Source organism: Primulina eburnea, chromosome 15, assembly GCF_022965805.1.
Source record: "Primulina eburnea isolate SZY01 chromosome 15, ASM2296580v1, whole genome shotgun sequence".
NCBI lineage: Eukaryota > Viridiplantae > Streptophyta > Magnoliopsida > Lamiales > Gesneriaceae > Primulina > Primulina eburnea.
The window spans coordinates 24,358,467-24,382,459 of NC_133115.1; the positions used below are offsets into that span (position 1 = coordinate 24,358,467).

Sequence of the window (23,993 nt, forward strand, 5' to 3'; positions counted from 1 at the left end):
AACCAAACCTGAACCAAATCTTAATAACACCTAAATAACCCATATTCAACCCAAATCAAGCCAATTAGAACCCATGAACAGCTTAGGATACCTACTGAAATTTTGTTCATATTCCTTTGAAAACCCTAGCCTTGTAATTTTTTATCCTAGCCCTCAAGCGACTCGCCGAGCCTCTATGAGCCTTTCCTAGGACCATGAATGAACCCTAACACTGCTGCTGGACAGTACCTAAAAGACCTAGAACACTCAGCCCCTCAACCCATCAACTAAGCATGCACCCTGTTTCCCCCAAACCCGTCCAAGCGCATGCACATCTACCTTTCCCTTCGAACCACCCTCTTGCCCCCATCTTAGGAACATCATGCAGCCCACTTAAGTCTACTGGACCCTCCGTAACCACAGCTAGCAGCCGTGACCCTCCAAGACTCCTAGTCGAAGAGTCCTTTCCCTTAAGGAGTCTATTTTCAGTTTTTATTCCTTCTCTATTTTTTCCAGCCCTTAAACATACACCTAGAAACCCTTAAACATGTGGAAAACATCCCTTCCCTTTAAGTACCCCTACCACGACAGCCCCTTTGTGCATCATTATGAAGAGTTTTAAAAAATGAAAACCCCAGGGGCATAGGCCGTGTGGTAAGGGCTTGGAGTGAAGGACTGTTAATCCATGTTGGCAAGGGTTCGAGTCTCGGCTCCCCCTTTATGGTGAATTGCTCCAGCCACCTCTCCTCTGGGTACCTGCTGCCGGTGCATAACCCTGATTTATCTCCCTTCACGCGGGGGCTTGGGGCGGCTCTGTGTGGGGCCCTCGGGGGTGGGGTTCATTCACCCTTTGTGCATCATTATGAAGAGTTTTAAAAAATGAACACACTAGTTTTGTGCATGTATAGCCATGAAAACGAAAATATAAAATTTGTATCATGTTTTTCATGCAATCATGTATCAAACACATAATATGGTGTGAAAGATGAGAAAAAAGAAATTAAGGTGTGCCTTTGCGTTTAAAACGCATGATTTTACATTGACAAATTGAAGAACGACGACGAGGAGACGACGGCTTAAATTTCCTAGCAATTATCTATGCTTTTCCCTTCAACTTTTGATGTGTGTGCCGTGACTTGTGAAAAGGGGAGATTTTTGATTGTCTTGGGGATGTGGGCGTGGGGTTGTGCTAGGGTATGGGTAGGTTTAAGTTTTAAATATAGTTAATTAATCACTTATACAAGCTTAGGCTCATTAAGGAGGTTAATTAGGCCCATTAGTGATTAATTAAAATATAAAAAATTATTTTGTTTAATAAATTTTGTGAATTTATTAGCCGGGCTGCCAAAACGCTCGCATTTTTGTTGAAAAACCAACACCGATAAAAATTACGTCCCGGCGTATAAAATCACCTCAAAACTCTTTATTTTCAAAAATAAGAAAAAGCATCGCCATTAATTTAAATATTTAAAAACAATTAGCCAATAAAAAAAATTTCTATTTTTCAGTAATCGGTCTCCGTTCCTTGATCGCAACTCGAATATCTTTTAAAAATACATTTTAATGCAACCATGTAGAAAAATATATTTTAAACATGTAAATATGCACAACAATATTTAATTCATACAATTAAAACATTTAATTAAATAAAAAGGAATTTAATAACTCGTGCATGTAGTTCGCGTGGACTTTTAAATTTTCGGAGCCTTACAATATTAATATCAGATCTATAATATTTATTACTTAAATATCGTATGTTAATAACATATTTTCAAGATTTTGTACCGAATTTTCAATTAGCCTATTTCTGTGCATTAACAAACTGCTGACTTACTGATACCCAACTGATAAGAATTCTATTTCAATGTTGCTAGCCCAACCGAATATTTTCATAATTTGTTGAGAGTATTAATTAACCCCTCTAAATCAATCTCTGATTAAAAATTTTTAATACTAAAATTTGTTATATATGTTTGTGTACTTAAAAATCATATATTAGTATCAGATCTAGAATATTTAATAGTTAAATATCGTATGTTAATAACATATTTTCAAGATTTTGTACCGAATTTTCAATTAGCCTATTTCTGTGCATTAACAAACTGCTGACTTACTGATACCCAACTGAGAAGAATTCCATTTCAATGATGCTAGCTCAACCGAATATTTTCATAATGGGTTGAGATTATTAATTAACCCCTCTAAATCAATATATGATTAACAATTTTTAATACTAAAATTTGTTATACATGTTTGTGTACTTAAAAATCATATATTAATATCAGATCTAGAATATTTAATAGTTAAATATCGTATGTTAATAACATATTTCAAGGTTTTGTACCTAATTTTCACCCAAAAAGACATGTCATTAATATCAAATTTTGATATACATGTTTGAGTACCGAAAAATCTTATATTAATGTCAGATCTAAAATATTTAGTTTTGAAATTATTTTATATTTGTTCATATCTTTATTGTTTTCTAATGAATTTCATCCGGAGAAACACATGTTGGCCCATAAAATGCAAAAATATTTTTGAGTTAGTCAGAACTGCAGAAAAAAATCGATATGAAATAGAAATTGCACACACATTTAACTATTTTGATGAGAATTTATTCATCATTTGCTCTTATCATAATCCATATAATTAAATTTTAAACGAACAATTTAAATTAATTTTGGAATTGGTAAAGCTCGCAAGTCTCAAGACACATCCATACGTATCATGCATCCATTATCATCCCAATAAAGTATAGCTTTAGAATCTGAAGCTCTGGCGCATTTTAGCAAGCATCCCGGTTCCCCATTAATTCCGTAAACTTATACTCTTGTATTCTTTATTATTATTGTTATTCAAAAGTATTTCTAAAATAAATAACCACTCTAATTTATTACAAGAAATGTGTTTTATATTTACCCGTGCAGTCGGCTACTACGTTACATATTTTCACAATTTAATTAATTCGATTTTATTCCAAAAAGAGTAATATCATATTAGTGAATTTTGAATGATTATATTTAAATGAATTCATATTATTATGATAAAATATTGAAAGACTAAACTACAATTTCAAATAATCAAAATAAAAAAATAAAAAGATAGAGAAACTCAACTGTCATTTTGAAATAATAAATTTAAAAAAAAAACAAAATAAAAAAACCAAAGAGTAGGTCTCTTGTGAGACAGTCTCATGAATCTTTATCTGTGAGACGAGTAACCTCATCGATATTCATAATAAAAAGTAATACTCTTAGCATAAAAGTAATATTTTTTCTTGGATGACCCAAATAAGATATCCGTCTCACAAAATACGAACCGTGAGACCGTCTCACACATATTTTTGTCAAAACCAAAATAGTCCATGATACCAAAACCGTCAATATTATGCTTAAACTTAATAACAGTAATAGAATATTACCAACTCAAATTTTAATATGTTCAAAATATTAATTTAGATTGTAGTTGAATTTAATTCAACAAACGTATCTTTTAGATGTTTACTTCTGCAGCACAGTGGCAGACAAAAACAAATACCCTTCTTTAAGTGCTCAATGGTCGCGTCTCTTTCAACAATCCCCAAAAGTAGAGGAAATGGAAAGAATGGACAACAAAAATAAATGAAAATAATTTAAAGAAATTTTGTTTCTTACTATTTCTCTACATTTTTTACACAAACGAATGATAGTTTGATACCCATTTGGGCTTTGATATCGATCTTTTGTTTTGTTTGTTCGCAACTTTTTCAAGGCAGACGAAGGAGAAATGATATATTGTACCAAGTGAAGTAGAACTGATTGGAGAGAGAGAGTGACAGAGCTACAAGGGAAAAACGAGAATATTTTTTTAAACGAGAAATATTTTTTTAATGCCACATTATGTAATTGATTCCAGTTGTATTTGCAGTGAAACCCACTGGATTTCTTACTTCCACTGTTCTTGAATATTTGTTTTCTTTCATAAAATTCCCATCTTTGATGCTTCCTTTTTCATTTTATATTTTGACCATACCCATTACTGACTACACTACACCCAGTCGGGGGGTTCTTTTGTGAAACTTGATATGTGGTGAGAAAGGGCCTAAATTTACTTCTTCTTTTGCTGATTCCATGAGAGCTTGCCAAATCAGCTTCTGGGTAGTTGGTTTTTTTTTTTTGTTTTTTTGTTTTTGCATAATTGTACTTTCTGCAAGTGTTTCATCATTTCACACAAGGGATTTGATTGGTGTTTTGTGCCTTGTGAGAGTTTACCACTTCACATGTTGATACGATAAAATTATGAGCTGTATTCTACCGCAGAATCTTCTGTTTCTACTGCCAGCTTGCTGATTTTGATTCCCTTTCTTATTTGCTGGAAGGGTTTTACCTTCCTGAGCAGCCTCGAAATTCAGATTGCAGCAGCAATTTCTGTTGAAGCGTGCGCAAGAATCTTCATTCCAACATTCATCTTAGCACTCTGGCAATGCTCAATCTTGAATTTTGTGCCCAAGAACCTGGAATTCAGTTCACTTTTGCTACTCCAAAGCTGGGTGGTTTTTGAATTTCTTTGTTTTGGGACGAGCTTTTCTTTATTTGTGTGAAGTTACTTGGAAGGTCTTAAGGCCGATTCTCAAGAAATGTAACTGGTTTTTGATGAAGATGTCTTCAAATCATTGCAATTCGTATAGTCCAAAAGACTGGAAGAGAGTTCTCTTACTCTTGTGGCTTGGGTTCATTTGGTTCATGATTACTTTGAGTGATGGAAAATTGGGCAGAAATGTGGAGACTCATATTAGAAGTGAAGATGATACCAATATTTTATCCGAAAACTGCCATGTGAGCCAAGGCAAGGTTTGTGCTTTGGCTTCTTTGTTCATTAAATTTGATTTGGTCCATTTTATGATACCTCAATAATTAATATTTTCTCTAATTTCCAATTATTTCCCTCTATATTTCCTTTCAATGTAGTAAACTGCATACTGCTTCAGTGCTAACTTATTTTTATCAGCTCTTTCCCGTTGATAAATTCTTAAAGGATAATGGGTAGGCCTTGAAATATAAGGATTTTAGAGGAAATAAAGTTATGCGACACATAATCTATTGGTTGCCTGTTTTCAATAGATATGGGATTAATATTAATCATGGTTTTGGAGACATTGCAAAACCATGATGTTTATAAATGGGGCTTGGATTCTACTCACAGGTTTTAAATGATTATTTGATTTCCCGCTTCCAGCTTATTTCTGCCTCACATAATCTCTATCGTATGAACTGATAACTTGCTAAATTTACAGCTTTGATAATACTTGCATGTTGCTTTCCATAAGCAATAACATTGATGTTCAATGTTGGCATTATTTTTTCGTTTCAACATCGAAGTATTATTATATCCCCGCATTTGAGGTTAGTGCAGGGTTATGATTGGGAGCGTTTCAGAGGGTTGGAGGATTGTCCGGTGGTGTTAGATAAAAAACTTAAAGTATTATCTCTTGGTTTATTGAGGAAGCTGTATTTAAGAGCACCATGGTTATACACGCAGTTCATGGACAAGCACCTGTATTGTTTTTTTAATGCTGTCCCAAAAATCGACATATTAAATTTTTGTATGGCGTATGCACAGTATAATCAAGATAATAGCATGTTTGGATATTCCTTTATTAGCACTTGAATATGTTTCTCTACTTAAAGGCAACTAAAACCTTAGAATATATCACTAGCGTAGGAACAAATTATACTGGTACGATTGTGTAGGTCATTAGCAGAGAAGTCCATGTGGAGCCTAGCGTTACCTTTTCTTTTGAATTGTCAGAAATAAACTAGTTTAAGTATTTTCTGGTTTGTTGGGATGCAGTAATTGTCCCTCCTGGTTAGAGCAATCGAAACGCGACACTTGAGCTGCTGAACGGTTTAAAAACTTGAGTTGAACCGTTATTGCCAACTATAACTTTTGGTAAAGCAGTGAACGGTTTAAAATATTTGGGTTGAACTGTTACCGCCAATTGTAGCTTTTGGTAAAGCGGCAAATATTTGGTTCTAAGCCAAGGTCACGGGTTTAATTCTCATTGATTGCAAGACGTGCAATTATTGAGAAGGAGGCTATTGAGGTGCAATAATCTGTCCATGTTGAGATCAATCGAAACACGGTGCTTGTGCTGCTGTACGATGTAAAAGCTTTGAGTTGCACCATTAACACCAGCTATAATTTTTGATAAAGCGGCAAGTGTTCGGTCTTACGATAGGTATAAGAGTCAAGATCACAAGTTCGATTCCTTCAATATGTATCAGAGTCAAGATCACATGTTCAATTCTAGTTGATTGCAAGAAGTGCAATTATTGAGAGAGAGATTGTTGAAATGCCATTGTCCTTGCTGTGTGGAACAATCGAAATGCGGCGTTTGAGCTGCTGAACGGTTTAAAATATTTAAGTTGCACGGTTACTACAAGCTATAGTTTTTTATAAAGCGACAAACACTTGGTTCCACAATTTGTATCAGAGCCAAGACCTCAAGTTCGATGCAATAATTTTCTCTGCTAGGTAGAGCATCAAAACATGTCACTTGTGCTGCTGTACGATTTAAAAAATTTGAGTTGCACTATTATCAACAACTATAGCTTTGATAAAGCGGCAAGCGTTCGGTCCTACATTGTTTAAGCTAATCTAATCATCTAGCAAACTATTTACGAGTCATATTACTTAACGGTTGATTAAATCTAGGATATATCCAGTCTAATTAGTAGAACAATCAAAACGTGACACTTGTGCTGCTGTACGGTTTAAGAGATTTAATTTGCTCAATTATCAATATCTATAACTTTTGGTGAAACGACGAGCGTTTGGTCATGCATTATTAAAATTAATCATTAAAAATAATCTAGTCCTCTAGCGAATTATTTGCCAGTCATATTACGTAATAGTTGATAAAACATAAGATATTCCACTCTTCCTCATAAAGAAACCTTAAACTAGAAGGAAAGGAAATATAAGATTTATAATATTGTTTATGCAAGAAAAATTAATTCAAAAATTTTCAAGAAAGGAACGAAATAGGTAATAATTGTTTCCACTCAATCGTTTTCAAGAGAAGAATGAAGACCAAAGTCATTTCAGGGGACTGATAAAATATTATTGCCTGGGGGTTTACTTTTAATTTGCCTCACATGATCATGTCTCTTTCTTTATAGATCACACAGAGATTAGTTCCTTAGTCTTTTACATTCATCCACTGAATAAACATTGTGGGATTCATTAACTTTTTTAACTGGAGTCTTTTCTATCACAAAAGTCCGTCATTGCTTCTTTACCTGCTAAGGTTATGTTAATTTTTTAATGCCAAACTTTAGTTGTACCAACGGTTTGGTGTGCTAATTCTTTTTCTTTGGTTCTTATTCTTGTCTCTACCTCCCAGGTTGCATCTTTTACTTGCTGCGCTGGATCAGGATGTGGAATATCAACAAGTAATGCCAAAGAAGTCACGTCTAATATGCTAGGTTTAGATCATATGTTCAGCAAGCAGTGCAAATCAATGACTGATAATGAAAAGTCAAATGCACAATGCCTGTCTACAGAGGATAATAATGAAAACTTTCTGGGCTCATCGGCATCTGAAGACTTGTCCCATCCGTGTTGTCTAAAGGTAAGATCTTTTGACATGATTCTATACCATAAAGCCTGTGCTAAACCATGTCTTTTGAGCCACTCAAATTTCATCTGATCGAAGTTTATGACTGGATATACTTTCTCGAGGTCCTTTGTTACTTGAAGTACTAGTTTGTGTTCTTAAGTTAAATTATGGATCTACAACATCATTTACTAAATGCGTAAAACGGCTCCTCTTTGGATTTGTGTGCTGGATTAGACAGATTCGAGGAATGAATATATTCTTAAATAATCTATCCCTCTCAGAAATTTATTCATCTAGATTCTAGCATGATTATTTTGGTAAGCAACCGTTCTGACGAGGGCTTAGTCACATTGGTTTGAGTTGGAATATTGTTGGGTTAACATATTTGCAGTTTGTTACCTAGTAAATCTTAATCATGGATAATTATCGGTCTAAATATATTTTGTTAATTTTATTGTTACTTCTATTATCTTTTGAATATTCTGTTAAAGAGTAGAAAAATTACGTCAAAATTTTCTCATCTCATTTTCTCTTGAGGCAGAATGAACTGAAAATAGGAAGGCTTCGTACAGATGTCACATATTGTTGTCAGAACACATTTCTCTGGTTTGCTAAAATATTCGTATGGATCCTTGTTGGAATGTCAGTAAGCTACAATATTCCATGGTTGCATGATAAACTTTGGAGTCAAAAGCATGAGATGATCCAGCAACAACCACTGACACAGCAACCGCAGTTGCCAAAGCAGGCTCAATTTTCCTCCCGCACAACTGGGAAGTGGAGGAAAAAGCTTTTAGTTGTCTTTGTATTTGGTGGCATTATTACTTCCATTTGGTTATTTTGGTTCTTGAATGAAGATATAATGTTCAGAAGAAAAGAAACTCTCGCAAGTATGTGTGATGAGCGTGCTAGGATGCTCCAAGACCAATTTAATGTCAGCATGAACCATGTTCATGCATTATCTATTCTTATATCTACATTTCATCATGGAAAGCAACCTTCAGCTATAGACCAGGTACTAATCTCTGTGCTTCCTATATCATTTTAGCATTTGTTTACATACATTTCTTTTTCCCCATACTGATTTAACCGGTGTGGTTATGTTTCTGCCCATGTACTTTTCCTGGCGAATTTTGGATCATATAGAAAACCTTCGAAGATTATACGGAGATTACAGCTTTTGAAAGGCCTCTTACAAGTGGGGTTGCATATGCTCTGCGAGTTCAGCACTTTGAAAGAGAGCACATTGAACAGCAGTATGGATGGACAATTAAGAAAATGGAAGTTGAAGATCAAACTTTGGCTCAATACTACAACCCCGAAGCCTTTAGTACTTCATCTGTTCAAGATGAATATGCACCGGTTATATTCTCACAGAAAACTGTATCTCATATTGTCTCGATTGATATGATGTCTGGCAAGGTATGCATTAGAGGCTTTTTCAACTCTGTAATTGATTATGAATGTCCTAGTAACTTCTTGTCATCCTTTCGTCTAACAATGGTTATTGCTTCTGTTAATGATCATAACTAAAGCGAGAGGTGCAAAAAAGAAAGGACAAAAATTCCCATTTAGCCTGAGGTTTCAAGGATGTGAATCTTTTCTATGAAGCTTGAACAGTTATACATGGCAATGTTAGAGCTTTAAGTTCCTTGAAAATTTGTCAAATTCATTTTAACATAGAGTTTGCACCTGTCGAGTTAAAATACCTAAAGTTTGGACTTCTTAAAACAAATATTTTAAAGAAGAGATCAAAATCTTGTTCTTTCCCTACAATTATTCAGACCCCAACTTTGATGTAGTAGGTGCAAGGTTTTTACTAATGGACTACATTGTTGATTGTCTCATAAATGTTTAATCTAGTTTGGAAACTATGTATTATGGAACAAACAAAGTACTCTGTGAGTTGACATATTGTGTACCGCAGCAGATCTAAATTTCTTCGAGGGGTAATAATATTTGAGCTATGGACAGTTCACCTATAATGTAACTACATGTCCTGTAAGGGCTTGAGTAATTATACTGTATGATTTTTTTTCCCAACTGTTTTTGACACCATATCTGAAATTGTCTGGCCCAACTATCTATTATTCATATGGCACATCTAGGCCTGAGGTTGGTCAAAGTGTGTTTCTCCCATCTGAGTTGATACATGTTAATATTGTTTATCAATCTTGGACACCTCATAGATGTTAGCCATACCCCTGTCCATAAAATGTATTTAAAACAACATTTCTCAAATATATATAAATATATATATATATATATATATATATATAATGGTGATCAAAATTAACATCCAAAAAGACGCATATATTCTTCTTAGGTTATTTTGTTCATATCTTGATGCAAATTACCTTTACCTCCATTTAGGAAGACCGTGAGAACATCTTACGGGCTAGAGCTTCTGGAAAGGGAGTCTTGACGTCGCCTTTCAAACTATTAAAATCTAATCATCTAGGTGTTGTCCTTACTTTTGCTGTCTACCACTCTCGTCTTCCTCCTGACGCTACACCCGAGCTACGCATCAATGCAACAGTAGGGTAAATAAATAACTTTAATCTCGTTGTTCTGAAATTTATAACATATCTACTTGGTATTTCTTCTTGTCACTCATGGTTTTCTTAATTCTCGGTGGTTTGGTTTGGTGTTTGTTACTCAATAAAAGGTACCTAGGTGCTTCTTATGATGTTCCCTCGTTAGTTGAGAAGCTTCTGCACCAGCTTGCAAGCGAGCAGACTATTATTGTAAATGTTTATGATACGACTAGTAAAGATAAACCAATCAAGATGTATGGCGCTTATGTGGCTGACACGGGGTTGTTGCATATAAGCAACCTAGATTTTGGAGATCCAACCCGGAAGCATGAGATGCATTGCAGGTTATATATTTTTCATTGTTTTTTATAAGTAAATATGATATGCAACATATTCTTGTACTTATTCTTGTGTTCCTTTATAATATCTAGGTTTAAACAGAAAACACCTCTGCCGTGGCAAGCCATAACAGCATCTATTGGGGTACTTGTCATCACTTTTCTTCTCGGTCATATCTTTAATGCTGCCATAAATCGAATTGCTAAAGTGGAACATGATTATCGGGAGATGATGGAGCTCAAACATCGTGCTGAAGCTGCTGATGTGGCAAAGTCGCAGGTGAATTTCAAAGAGTTTGGTTTATGCATTTGCACTTCTTCGATACCCAAGTCTTGGAACCGCTGTTTTTTTCCTTTCAAGAATTCATGTTTATCGGTTTTTTTCTCTTTTGGGGGTTTTTCCACATTGGCAGTTAACATCTTTCTATTTTGTAGTTTCTTGCAACGGTTTCTCATGAAATCAGGACTCCAATGAATGGAGTTTTGGGTAATTTTTAATTGAGTTTAACATTCCTTTAATTGGAAAATAATTCCATTCTAGTTTATTTCTGTGAATGCTAACTAAATTAGCATCTAGTTCAGGTATGTTACAGATGCTTATGGATACAAATTTGGATACATGCCAACTCGATTATGCTCAGACCGCTCATGCTAGCGGAAACGAGTTGATATCATTAATCAACAAGGTTCTGGACCAGGCTAAGATTGAATCAGGCAGGCTTGAGTTGGAGGCTGTGCCTTTTGATATTCGCGCTGTTCTTGACAGCGTCCTATCTATTTTTTCTGGAAAGTCTTGTGAAAAAGGAATAGAGGTACAATGCCAATTTCTTTTTTTCCTCTGTCTACACTCACGTATCCAGGAGCTCGGTTCGAAACTGATTGATCTGAGATATTTAATTGCATTGTTCATTCTGCTACCCTGTGTAATATTTTATTTGTGTTTCTTTTTTTCCTTGGGAGAGAAAGTTGGCTGTTTATGTATCCGAGCAGGTTCCAGAAGTGGTTATTGGAGACCAGGAACGGTTTGGGCAGATTATTAAGAACCTTGTTGGGAATTCAGTTAAGGTCAGATCAGAGTATTTACTGTATCTCTATATTATTTCATTTTCAAATATGTTGGGCATAAAATTCACCTTCCCAAAAAAGTATAAAATTCACATTCCAATGAAGTCTTTGGTTTTTTTTTACAATTTTTATATTTTCCTCGATATTTGAATTCTCATTCTGATTAAGCAGTAAAAAGACTACTAACAATTGCCTTGGATTATTTTATGTTGTTTATTCTATTTTTAATGTAAGAAATACTTTCTTTAATCAGAAGATACACTAAGTTTCATAAAACTCTCATCCACTTGACGATTATAATTGTTCTTATTGATTAGATACCTGTTGAGAAATGACATCATGTAATTTTTTTTAGAATGATTACCTTCTGTTTATATTGCAGTTCACACATGACAAAGGCCATATCTTTGTCTCCTTGCATTTAGTCAATGAAGTGAAACTTCCCCTTGATGTGAAGGATGAAGTTCTGAAGCAAAGCTTTAAAGGTGTTCAAGATAATTTAAATGTTTCTCATAATACATTGAGTGGATTTCGAGTTGTTGATAGATGGAAAAGTTGGGAAACTTTTAAACATCTTGGCAGTATAACAGAGGAACCTGGAAAAATTAGATTGTTGGTGAGTGTTGAAGATACAGGTGCTGGAATACCCCGTGAAGCACAAGGTCGGATTTTTACTCCTTTCATGCAGGCTGACAGCTCTACATCTCGAAAATATGGTGGAACAGGAATAGGGTTGAGTATCAGCAAGCGTTTAGTAAACCTTATGGGTGGGGAAATTGGGTTTGTGAGTGAGCTTGACATAGGGAGTACCTTTTCCTTTACTGTAACCTTCAGAAAAGAGGAAGCTATTTCTTCGGATACTATGTGGCAACCACGTAATCCATATGTTTCAGATTTTCGCGGGCTAAGAGCATTGGTAGTTGATGAGAAAAGAATTCGAGCTGAGGTTACACGATATCATCTTCAGAGACTTGAAATATCTGTGGACTTGTCTATGAGCATGGAGTCTTCATGCTCTCATCTTTCATGTGCTAGGTATTTTTATGTTTCTTTTCATGAAGGTTGTCATGCTTAATTCCTCCCATAGTATAAACCAGGGATACCTCTCCATTCATGGAGCTCGGACATCTTTCTAACTTTAGGTTGTTACATTTTAAAGTTGTTAAAATACAATGAAGAGAAAATGTGAAACGATGCATGAGTAACATGGTTCAGTCCTGAAAACCTACTTTCACGTCATCAAAATTGAAATACTGTGACATGATAATGTGAAACAACGCATGAATAACGCTGTTCAGACATGAAATTCTACATCCACGACACAATGCCTGGATGGTCAAAATTCTTATTTTTTACTCTCTCGTTGCATCTTTACATAGGTAAAAGGATATTGGAATAATTTATGGTAGAAATATTTTCCTAAAATTAAAATAAAAGGATGCTACATCATACTCTAAATAGTAGTGATTCTGATTCCAGATTGAAGTCCGAGCACTATGCTATGGTTCTTTTTGACCAAGAATTTTGGGATAAGGAGATTTACCTTCCATTCCTTAACGCGATAAAGATGATTAGACATGGTGCTTCCATGAGTAAATCAGGCGTCCCTCTGAAGATATGCTTGCTATCAAACTGTACAAGCTCTGCTGAATGCAATAATCTGAAGTTGAGTGGTTTAGTGGATTACTTGATAACAAAGCCTCTAAGGTTGAGCGTATTAACATCTATCTTCAGACACACGACTGGAAAGAGGACCGATACCAGGACTAAACCACCTACTCTGAGAAGCCTACTTAAAGGCAGACAAATTTTGGTGGTGGACGATAATCTTGTTAACCGAAGAGTTGCAGAAGGTGCGTTGAAGAAGTATGGAGCTGTTGTTACCTGTGTTGAAGGCGGAAAATCTGCTGTAGAGTTACTTAATCCTCCTCACAAGTTTGATGCTTGCTTTATGGATCTCTTAATGCCCGAAATGGATGGGTAAATCTTGCTGCATTTCCTATTTTGATGTGTTAATTTAAGGAACGGTTTTCTAATTCTCGGTCTTGTTATTTTTCTTGTAGGTTTGATGCCACCAGAAGAATTCGTAGTCTTGAGAGCAAATTTAACAAAACATTTACTTCTAAAGAATTGTCTGTTGATACAGCTGGAGATCTCCCTATTTGGCACACTCCAATATTAGCTATGACAGCTGATGTGAGTGTAGCAACAAACGAAGAGTGTACAAAGTGCGGGATGGATGATTATGTTTCTAAACCATTCGGAGAAGAAGAACTTTATTCGGCTGTGGCACGATTTTTTGAGACGGAGGGGTGACTGAAGCTTTTGCTGAAATGGGATGGTGCAGTTATAATAATCTCCATTGATGAGGAATTAGTTGGTTCAGATATTTCACTACGGACGAGTGATCTTCTATCACTGATGCGACTAAGCCATACATTTGGTCGGATATCAAACTAGCTTGGCCTATCAAGGTAACTTTCTATCTTCTTTGACGTGAAGTATTCTTATGTCTATCTATATTTGCTTGAATTTTATGTAATCATCATTTGAAGCGAATTCATGAGAAATGGTCCAACTGCAGTTTTATATTTTAACAATCATATGTCTAATTTCAATGTAGAAGTTACCGACAAGTTTCAACTTGATGAGTAATTTCCACTTTTCTTTCTTCCAGGACTGAAAGCTGCAAAAACAGAAGCCCGCTGGCTGCCATTGGAACCAAAGGAGAGACGAGCCACCATTCATTCATGTCGAGCCCGCGAGGTAGTATGTGTTGACGCTCTAGCTCTAAATTTGTGTACAGAATCATTGCGCGTGTAGGAAATTTCTGGGCTCGGTAATCTATTGGTTAGATACTTGTATGAATGTAGAATTTGAGATAGTAACTGGTTGGTTCTCTTAGTTGGAATGTGTGATCACTCTTCATCTTGTAGGACTCGAATATGATTTTCTGGCATCTTGTATTACTGCCAATTTCAATATCGATTGTACAAAAAGCTATAATATTAAGGGGAAGAAAATGTGTCATTTATAGTGGCAAAGCAGCAAGGCCAGTTTTTTCCCCCTCTTTTTAGTGATTGATTTTTTCCATGGAGGTCCTGACTTGGGAGTGCAATATATGGCCTATTCCGAAAATAAGCTTCACATATTTGAAATGGCTATATCATATATGTATGGACTATTCGATTTCAGGGTAAATTGACTTGAAATCCTCGGTCATATTTCACTTTATAAATCAATTCAAGTATCAGATTGGTGTTTTTTCTATCAAAATATTTTACTTGTAGCTCACAGATATGTGATAAAATTTCATTAGCATTTACTAATTAATGACATTAATAAAAAAAGGAGATTAGTATTATTCTCTTAAAACTGAATCTGTTGTCGGGCAAACAAAAGAGAAGAACACGAAAAAGCCTTAGGTCGACAACCTGTGAACGGCAAGCTCTGTTTCCCGCCTGCATTTCTCTTCTCCGACGGTAATTTAAACTCTATTTTGTGCATATATGAGGTCGTTTGAGCTTAGTTGTTGCATGTTAGAGATCTGCTTTGGCAGATTTGTTACAATGTAAAAACGAGAATTTTTTTCATTTTGCTAGATCTGTTTGAGATATTTTTCGAATTTTTTCAGATTTTAGATTAAATATTTATGTGTGCACAAGGGTTGGTTTGTCTTTCGATTAGTACAATTTTTATACTATCCAAGGTCTCTAATTTTCTTCCCTCCGACCTCACGTCTTGGTTAAGTATATGAGGTGAGAAAACAACTAATTTTTAAGTGAAATGTCATGTTTTAGTTCGATCATATAATTTTGCTTTAAAAATTATATGGATTTGTAGGGATTGTAGAAGAACACCATACATGGATTCAGGAGCCAGTTCGTAGAGTGAAGTGACCCTTGGTAGATGCCATTATTATGGGGAGTTGTACATGATTTTGGTAACGATTCAGCGAGTATAATTGAGCTATTTTTGGGCCTGTCAAAAAAGTGTGTGAAGATTAATATAGTAACAATGTTTTGGCAATATGTAGCTTCTCATGAGAAGATATATGTGACTTTGAACGATTACAGTGATATCTCGAACATGATTCAATTGTACATGCATTTCAAATTGACAATAACTGAGAAGTGTTGGACCGAGCGCTTGCCGTTTTATCAAAAGCTATAGCTAGTGGTTATGGTGCAACTCAAATCTTTTAAACCGCATAGCAGCTCAAGCATCACGGTTTGATCGCTCTACCAAGTAGAGACAATTATTGCACCCAACAATCTCCCTCCCAATAATGACACTCCTTGCAATCAATTGGAATCGAACCCGTGACTTTGGCTCTGATACCAATTGTCGGATCGAGCGCTTGTCGCTTGACCAAAACCTATAGCTAGTAGTAATGGTGCAACTCAAATCTTTTAAACCGCACAACAGCTCAAGCACCACGGTTCGATCTTTGTACCAAAGATTGATAATTATTACACCCAACAAGAAGTAATGGATTTGTTGAAAGTTAATTCACTTGGATTTTCCTTTAAACTAAATTAGAATAGTTTTTGAATTTCTTTAATATTGCAATGACTTTTTTAATATTGATTTCGTGGAAATATTTTGCTGCGTCAATTGCCTAGGAAGATGAAATCTATCGTGCAAATTAGAGGCTTGGTGTAATTGTGTTTTAAGGATGCAAATGAATTTAGGATATATTTGAAAAATTATGTTGTTGCTGCAAGAATACGTTTCTTTTTTAAAAAAATGATGGCCGTAAGGTTATAACTATTTGTAGTGAGAACAATCGTGAGTGGAGAGTTTATGCTTCGAGACATAAAGCAAACAAGCTCTTTGCCATTAGGACTTTTAATCTAAAGCACACTTATGGCAAAGACAATCTTCATAGTAGAAGGCATGCTAGAGGTGATGGCACATGAGTGACTAATCTTGTGAAGGATAAATTGGGAAGAAAACCATTGTATCAGCCTTTCACAATGATAAAAATTATCCCTAGAGATTATGGAATGGAAATCTAGTATTACATAACATGGATGGGTAAGGAGATAGCAATGCATGATATACAGGCACGGATAGTGGCTCGCATGATAAGTTTGATGGTATTGTAGAGCGGTAACAACAAACTAATCTAGATAACGTAGTTGTAAAGTCTAGAAATTCGAACGAAGTAACTAGACTGCATGCAAATCTAGGGTGTTATTAAAATGTTTATGTAATTATTTTTAAATGTATTTAATGCATGGTTATGACATGATTTTATGATTTTATGGCATGATTTACTTGATTGCGTAACATAGAGTTTTTAGCAGTATTTCATGATCGAACGAGAAATGGAGACGGGGAAATTTAGGGAAAATGTTTTATTAAATAATTATTTGTTTATTGTTTAATATATGATGTATTTATTAGGTAATTTTCGAAAAAATGGATATTTTTAAGATATTTGTACACATTGAACCGTATTTTAAATCGGTAGTCAATTTTTTAGCAAAATGGAGTATTTGTTGTGGGCTCGGTTAATATTTTTGAAAATAAATTTAAATGAAACATTTTACGAGCGTGTTATTTGTTTTGATGGGCCTATTTTGACATAATTTGGGCCCAAACTTCTACACATTTTTATTTTTTAAAACCTAATCCCAAAAACACTAATTTTTACTACTAAAAAAGAATGCCCACCCTCAACCTTAGCAGCACCCACCTCCTCCAGCAACTTCTCCACGTCCAACAGCAAAATTGTGGTCGGGTTTTGCAAGAATTTTCATAGAGAAAGTCGCCCCGTTTGTTGAGTTTTTCGAGCGTATACCTTTTTTTCTCATCTTTCACACCATGATATGTATTATTGAATGTTTATGCACGATCCATGGCAGATTTCATGTCTCTTTCACGTTTTTCCTGGTATAGTATGAGAAAACTTGGTTTTTATGATATATTACTCACATTTTTTTATGGTTGAAGGGGGTTTGCCGGTTCTTGAAGGTTGGAGAACGTTTTTCAAGAGGTTGGGAGTAGGTTTAAGTGAAGATTTTGGACTTGGAATTTGTCTTGTTCTGAGGCCGATCGATACCCGTGGTTTTGGCTCGGTTTTAGAGAGAGCATGGGGCTGAGGGCTAAGGCTAGGGCATTTCAGGAAAGGTCAGATGTGGTCTAAGATAGGTTGGCTCGAGCTTGGTCTGGCCGGGTGAGTGCATCTGGTTTGGTTTTGAAAGTCGATTTTGGGATTTTTGCCCGCAGAGTTGGCGCTGTGACGCTGGTACATGGCGCCTAGGCACTTACCCAGCACCGTAGCACTACACTACCAGTGCCTAGGCGCTCGTATAGTACATGTATTTTCGAGATTTTTGTGGATATTGCTCACTTTAGGGGTTCCAGTAATTTATACCTACATGTATTTGGTTAAGAATGGTTTAATTGAGTCATACGTGGTTTGGTTAGGAGTCTTTGAACTATGGTTAAAATTTGATCAAGTCTCGGGTTAATTCGGGTTAAATGGGACTCCGGTCTAAGCCCTGAAACAAAATATAGAGGTTAATGCAGGGGTTCGAGATACGTCTAAGGAATGATTAGAAGTATGTTTAAGGACTTTGATAAGTTTGGGTGGACTAAGTTTGAAGTTCTGGCAGTGCCCTGACAACTGATATTGCATATTTAAAATGTATATGTTGATATTGAACATGGATTTTATGTTGATATTGGAAAAATACGTTGCATGCTTGGTTTTAAGAAAATGTATGTATATGTATGAATTTTACAAGTGATGAATACTATGACATGTTTTCAAGGAGGTGAGTTGGTTGTGACTAATACGGGTACGAACATGTAAGGCTAAGGATAAGTGGATGTGTAAAACTGTCGCTGATGTCCCCAGTCGCAGGTACTGCGGTTATACGTAGATGGATCCATCGACTTAGAGCTGAAACGAAAGTCACAATTAATAATCTGAATTCAATAAATGAAAATGAAAACGTATATGATGATATGTTGGGACATGCTTTGAATATTTTTATGTTATGTATAAGTTCATGTTCTTAATTATCATGAAAATTATTTTGATTACAGTACTTTTCACTGTTGCATGATATGTTTAAGTACTTGTTATTATGGTTCAGGTGTGTTGAGTATTTAGACTCACTAGGTGTGATTGATGCAGGTGTTCATGAGGATGTGGAGAATGGAGGCGCTGAAGACTGAGTAGGCAAAGCTGGAGGTGCACTTGATAACCCGAGGACCTTGCATTTCTTCCGCATAAGACGATTATGAGTCATGGATATAAACATTATGTTGAAATGATTTTGAATCTTGTTTTACGTTGTTGAATTGTCAGACATTTGGGTTTACGCTCGAGTTTCTCTTTTAAAATAGAAGACTAGGAGATTGATTATATTTTAAAGTTTAATTAAGTGGTTGGATGTCTTTTAAAATGTAAAGCCCAAAATCAGTATATGTAAAATTCATGCATTTATTTAAATTATTAAATTATTTATTTAAGTTTAAAATGATTTTAGAGATGCATGATTTATGAATTTGTATTAATTTAAATTATTTATGTTTATGTGATGCACGTTAAAATGTTTTCTTGAGTTTCATGTTTCAGGAGATTATTCTATGCGGGATAGAGAAAAAAAGACCACCGACGATTTTGACGATTTTAAAATATGGTATTTTATTTTAAGTTAGGATTTGGGTATTTTAAATAAACTATTTAGTTTTTAGCATGTTAAAAACCTAATTTAATTATTAGTTGATTATGATTTTAAAACTTTTAAGGTTTACAATTGTGTATTTTATTTTAAATTAGGGGATTTAACACTTTTTATTAGCATTTTAATTGTGTAATTAAGCAAATTTTATTTCCTAATTAATTAAAAACTCACGCACACACACACTTTCTCACACACTCACTCACGATTCACACACACACATTTCCCTTGTCTTTCATTTCATTTCTTTGAGAGAAAACCCTAGGGTTCTTAGTGCATTCAGCAGCAGCCACCTTGCCCCTCGATTTTCAGTGATTCACATTGGGTTTTCTTCAAATAATCGCGCGCAATTCGTCTAGGATCTACCCTCGCATCCTTCCCGCTTCGGTATCGCCGTTTCTGTAGCTTTAAAGATCAAGACATGTATATTATTTCGTTTTTGCATCGATATCGTCATAATATATGTTTTGATGTTTATTACGTGTAAAAATCCATGTATGTTGTGCATAAGTTTGAGTAAAAACATTTAAAATGATTTTTAAATCTCAAAACATGTCTGCTCTCATTTCAATTTCTGTGAAAATTCGGTTGATTTTCTGTAGAAGTTTTCAACATATAAAACATATTACTTTTTGGTACCTTCGATTTGACAGTAAATTCGTAATTTTTGGATACCTTCGATGGATACCTTCGATTTGACAGTAAATCCGTAATTTTTGGACAAGAAACAAGTGTGTTGTGGTCATTTTTGTGAGACTGATCAAACTGTGAATTTATGAAAACATGTTCTTGATGTGTTGTTTGTTGCAGACTTCGTTGGGAATCGTCGGGTGTTCCTTGCTGCGTAGATGGTGTCATGTGGTGTGATAAGTCATTTTTCGATGTTTCGATTTGAGTCGGTATGGGTTTGGTGACATTAGAAGGCATAGGGAAGGGAATTGGTAGAAGATGGCTTTTTGGGGTTGAAATCGCGCAGGACTAGAGCCGCAGCGCTTCATCAGGAGCACCGCAGCACGGCAGTGTAGCACCTAGGCGTTAGTCTGGCGCTGTACTGTAGTGCCTAGGTGCTGGTCTTTGTATTTTTCGGGCTTCAAATTTAAGTGCTCTTGTTTCCTTTGGGTACTATTACGTCGTTATGTCCTAGCATACTAAAAGTTAGTTTAGATGTTATGAAGTTTGATTGGGAATGTTTAACTATGTTTTAAACAAGGTCTGTGTCTTCCATTGTTTGGGGAATTTCATACTTCATGTCAAGATTGTTTCGGGGTTGAGTCAGGGGTTAGCATGATGTTTACTTCGGTCAAGTCTCGAGTGTTCTAGAAACTCATAAGTTATTTAATCAATGGGTAATGAGTATGACAGTCATGATGAAGTTATGGAATTTAAGGTGCATGAAAACGTGGTAGTATGTGCAGCACTAACCCGAGTGAGATCCAACGAATCCCTCAACACTATGTAAGTATGTTCAACGTGCAAAAGAAAATATTTTATGTTTTTGAGGTATGCTAAATGTTTTGTAACCAACTATGAACGGGTTTGGAAGTTGGTGAACGTAGTCGGGGATCTCTCCATCCCAGTAAAGCATGACCTGGTTTAGATCATGACTGGAAAGCGGTAAAGCATGACCAGAGACCAATCCACCCGATAAAGCATGACCGGGGATCTCATGTATGTGGTAGTGGATTTTCCCTGCCAGCCCAGTACTGTGGTTTAGTCTGATCAGACACATTTATGTATGCGTCCCTTGCTTTGAAACATATCTCTACGAAAAATGATGATGTTATGTATGTCCCAGTATGTATGATGCAAGCATGTTTATGAAAAGTTTTACGATATGATGACACGTCTATGTTTACGTAAGTACGTTCAAATTTCAGTATGTACGCTCTACATTAAAATGCATGTGGTTTTATTATGTATTACTTGTTATCCTCAGTTTATACATGTTGAGTCTTTAGACTCACTAGACTTGATCGATGCAGGTAATGATGAGTATGAGGAGACGAGGGGTGGGGACCAATGAGCCGGCTCGGACTATGCTGGAGGCTAAACCCAAGGACCGCCTACGTTTTTAAGAATTTATGCATGTTGATTCAAATAATCTGATTTTTTTCCGAGATTGTTTTACGTTGTTTGAACCAGTCGTTTTGCAAACTATATTTTAATCCTTTTATTGCAAATATTTTGGACGAGCATATTATTTTTATTGCAATTTGAAAGTTTATTATTTATTTAAGAAAATATTTATTTTCCGCAAATTTCAATTAGTTTAAAAATATGGTACGTTGCAGTTGGTATCATAGCAGTGTTCTTGTAAAGAGTTATGCCTACTGTCACTTGCGAGAAGTTCACAAAGTCACACATCAATTCTGTAAGTTTTAAATTCTTTCATGTATTAAGCATCAAGACATTATTTCAGCATGTACATGTTTAAGTTCTGATGCAAACACGGATGGTCAAGCTCCAACGAAAGCATGGGACCCTTTAGAGTTGCCGGAGGGATCAATCACGAGGGGACGATCGAAGAGATTCAGGGAAGCATTGCAGGGGCTTATGAGCAAGGAGGAAGGACTTACAAGCGAGGTGCAAAGTGCTGGAGGGTTTTCGATGCATGGGAGTGAGTTTGGAAGTCACAAGAACATTATTCAAGTGATAAATGAAGAAGAGGCCAGAAGCATCGGCGCCCGAGCGGCCAAAGATTACCGCCCGAGCGCCACATGTACTGTCCGCGGAGAAAACTTACAGAAAGCCTCGCGCCCGAGCGGTAATAATCTACCGCCCGAGCGCGAATAGTCCAGAGCCCTCGGCGCTCGAGCGGTAATTTCCTACCGCCCGAGCGCGCGTCTTTTTCGAGAATATTTTAATTTCCTACTTTAGAGTTTTATTTTGTGAGGTAACTAGATTCTAGTAATCTTTTTGATATGTAAACCATATTGGACGAAATTTTACACACAATTCAGATTTCATTATTTTGATTTTTATCAAATTTTAGAGTTTTTCTCTCAAACGTTCAAAGCTTCGCTTTGTTATTCAGAAATCAAACTTATCAAAGTTTTTAACTTTGTGGCGTTTGTCGATCGTGCTTGTGCGGATTGTCGTCGACTAGTTCTTCGAAGGTTCGTTATAATTTCGATTGTTTATCTCGTGATTATTTGTTGCTAGACTTTTTCATAGTTTAAAGATGGATATCACAACACACACACTTGATTCAAAAGATCGGGACAACAACGATTCTTTGTTTGATATTAAATTGAGGGCGCGATTCGATTTTAATCGTGTTTGATATTCATTCGTACAAAGATTCACATCATTTGGTATCAGAGCATAGGTTTATTGAAATCAAGTAAGTTATCTTGTTAAATTTCAGATCTGTGTTATTTCTTCAATCGTTTTCAGATCTATTTCGTTCTATCGTTATTCAATTTTCGTGAAACAGTGTTTCTCGAAAATTAGGTCAATTTTCTTCATTTTTTTTTGGGATTTTCGAGTTGTACTCAGCCTAAAAAAAAAGAGTACAAAATTTCGAAAATTTGCCTACACAATTGTTTTGGTATATTGTTCTATTCCCTTTAGAGAGTCATATTCAATTGTCTCTCACAGTCAAAAAAAAAAAGAGAAAAATATTCCCTATATTCGAATTTCTTGTCTACACAGTCCAAGTGAGTCGGTCGCATTTGTTCACAAGTTTGAACCTTGATTGTTTGATATACCCAGAATACAAAGCTTGAGCACTTCCAAGAGAGCTTTCAAAATTTGAGTGATACACTTGAGTGCGAGTGACTTTTCTTTGGAGTAAACTGTGAGTATTTGTTGTGAGCAAACAAAATTGTGAGAAAAGACGAGTGAATTTCTTTGGAGTGACCGTGAGCATTTGGATGAGGATTATTTTATTTCTACTAACCTTTTCTTGCAGGTACAAATTTGACATTAAATGGAGAGGGAGGTAGGAGGTAATTCGAATTCGGGGTTGTCTAAGGCCCAAATAGATGCGTTGTTTGGGGATTTTAGTAGGATGATGACGACCCAAATGGAGTCGTTGCATGAGAGGTTGGATAAACTTGAGGTTAGTGTTAGTGGGGGTAAACCTAAGCCTAGGGATTTGGGTAGAGATGATGAGGAGTATGATCTGGGAGGAGGCGATGAGAGTCAAAATGAGAATTGGGGTAGGAATGGAGGAGGTAGAGGATTTGGTAGAGGAAAAAAGGAAGCCATGCGGGGTAGATATGAGGAGACTAGGGAAGATGGTCACATGGGTAGCATTAAGATGAAAATTCCATCGTTCCATGGGAAATCTGACCCGGAGGCATACCTAGAGTGGGAAAAGAGGGTAGAGTTCGTATTTGAATGTCACCACTACTCCGAACAAAAGAAGGTGAGGTTGGCGGTGGTTGAATTCTTAGACTATGCTCTCATTTGGTGGGATCAATTAGTGACCACTAAAAGGAAGTATAATGAGAGACCCATTGAGTCTTGGGATGAGATGAAGAGGGTCATGAGGAAGAGGTTTGTGCCTAACCACTATTATAGGGAGATGTTTAAGAGATTACAAACTTTGAGGCAAGGGTTGAAGAGTGTGGAGGACTACTATAAGGAGATGGAGGTAGTCATGATTAGGGAAAATACCGAGGAGGATAGTGAGGCGACCATGGCACGTTTTCTTTGTGGTTTGAACAGGGAGATTCAAGATCAAGTGGAGCTTAGGCACTACTTGGATCTAGACGAGATGGTGCAAATGGCCATAAAGGTGGAGCAACAACTCAAAAGGCGT

The 23,993-nt window shown here is 35.9% G+C and overlaps 1 protein-coding gene across 2 annotated transcripts; it reads left to right on the top strand.

The window, feature by feature from the left end:
- Positions 1–3,655: 3,655 nt before the first annotated feature.
- On the top strand, positions 3,656–14,598 carry LOC140815025 (histidine kinase 2). Of its 2 annotated transcripts, XM_073174122.1 has the most exons (15): positions 3,656–4,118; positions 4,340–4,811; positions 7,367–7,594; positions 8,124–8,597; positions 8,729–9,004; positions 9,956–10,125; positions 10,251–10,463; positions 10,551–10,737; positions 10,893–10,944; positions 11,040–11,269; positions 11,424–11,522; positions 11,905–12,557; positions 13,002–13,502; positions 13,586–13,996; positions 14,200–14,598. In XM_073174122.1, the coding sequence occupies exons 2-14, from the start codon at positions 4,614–4,616 to the stop codon at positions 13,836–13,838; spliced, it is 3,534 nt and encodes a 1,177-aa protein (XP_073030223.1). In that variant the 5' UTR covers positions 3,656–4,118; positions 4,340–4,613; the 3' UTR covers positions 13,839–13,996; positions 14,200–14,598. The 2 variants fall into 2 exon arrangements, with proteins under 2 accessions (XP_073030223.1, XP_073030224.1); XM_073174123.1 differs by lacking the exon at positions 3,656–4,118 and having other exon boundaries at positions 4,668–4,806.
- The last annotated feature ends 9,395 nt before the right edge of the window (positions 14,599–23,993 follow it).

Excerpts from the sequence above, each read along its gene's own strand:
- LOC140815025 (XM_073174122.1), top strand. The coding sequence starts at position 4,614 with ATGAAGATGTCTTCAAATCATTGCAATTCGTATAGTCCAAAAGACTGG. Across the intron at positions 11,270-11,423 it reads CTTGTGAAAAAGGAATAGAG|TTGGCTGTTTATGTATCCGA; the intron begins GTACAATGCCAA and ends TGGGAGAGAAAG. Across the intron at positions 11,523-11,904 it reads TTGTTGGGAATTCAGTTAAG|TTCACACATGACAAAGGCCA; the intron begins GTCAGATCAGAG and ends TTTATATTGCAG.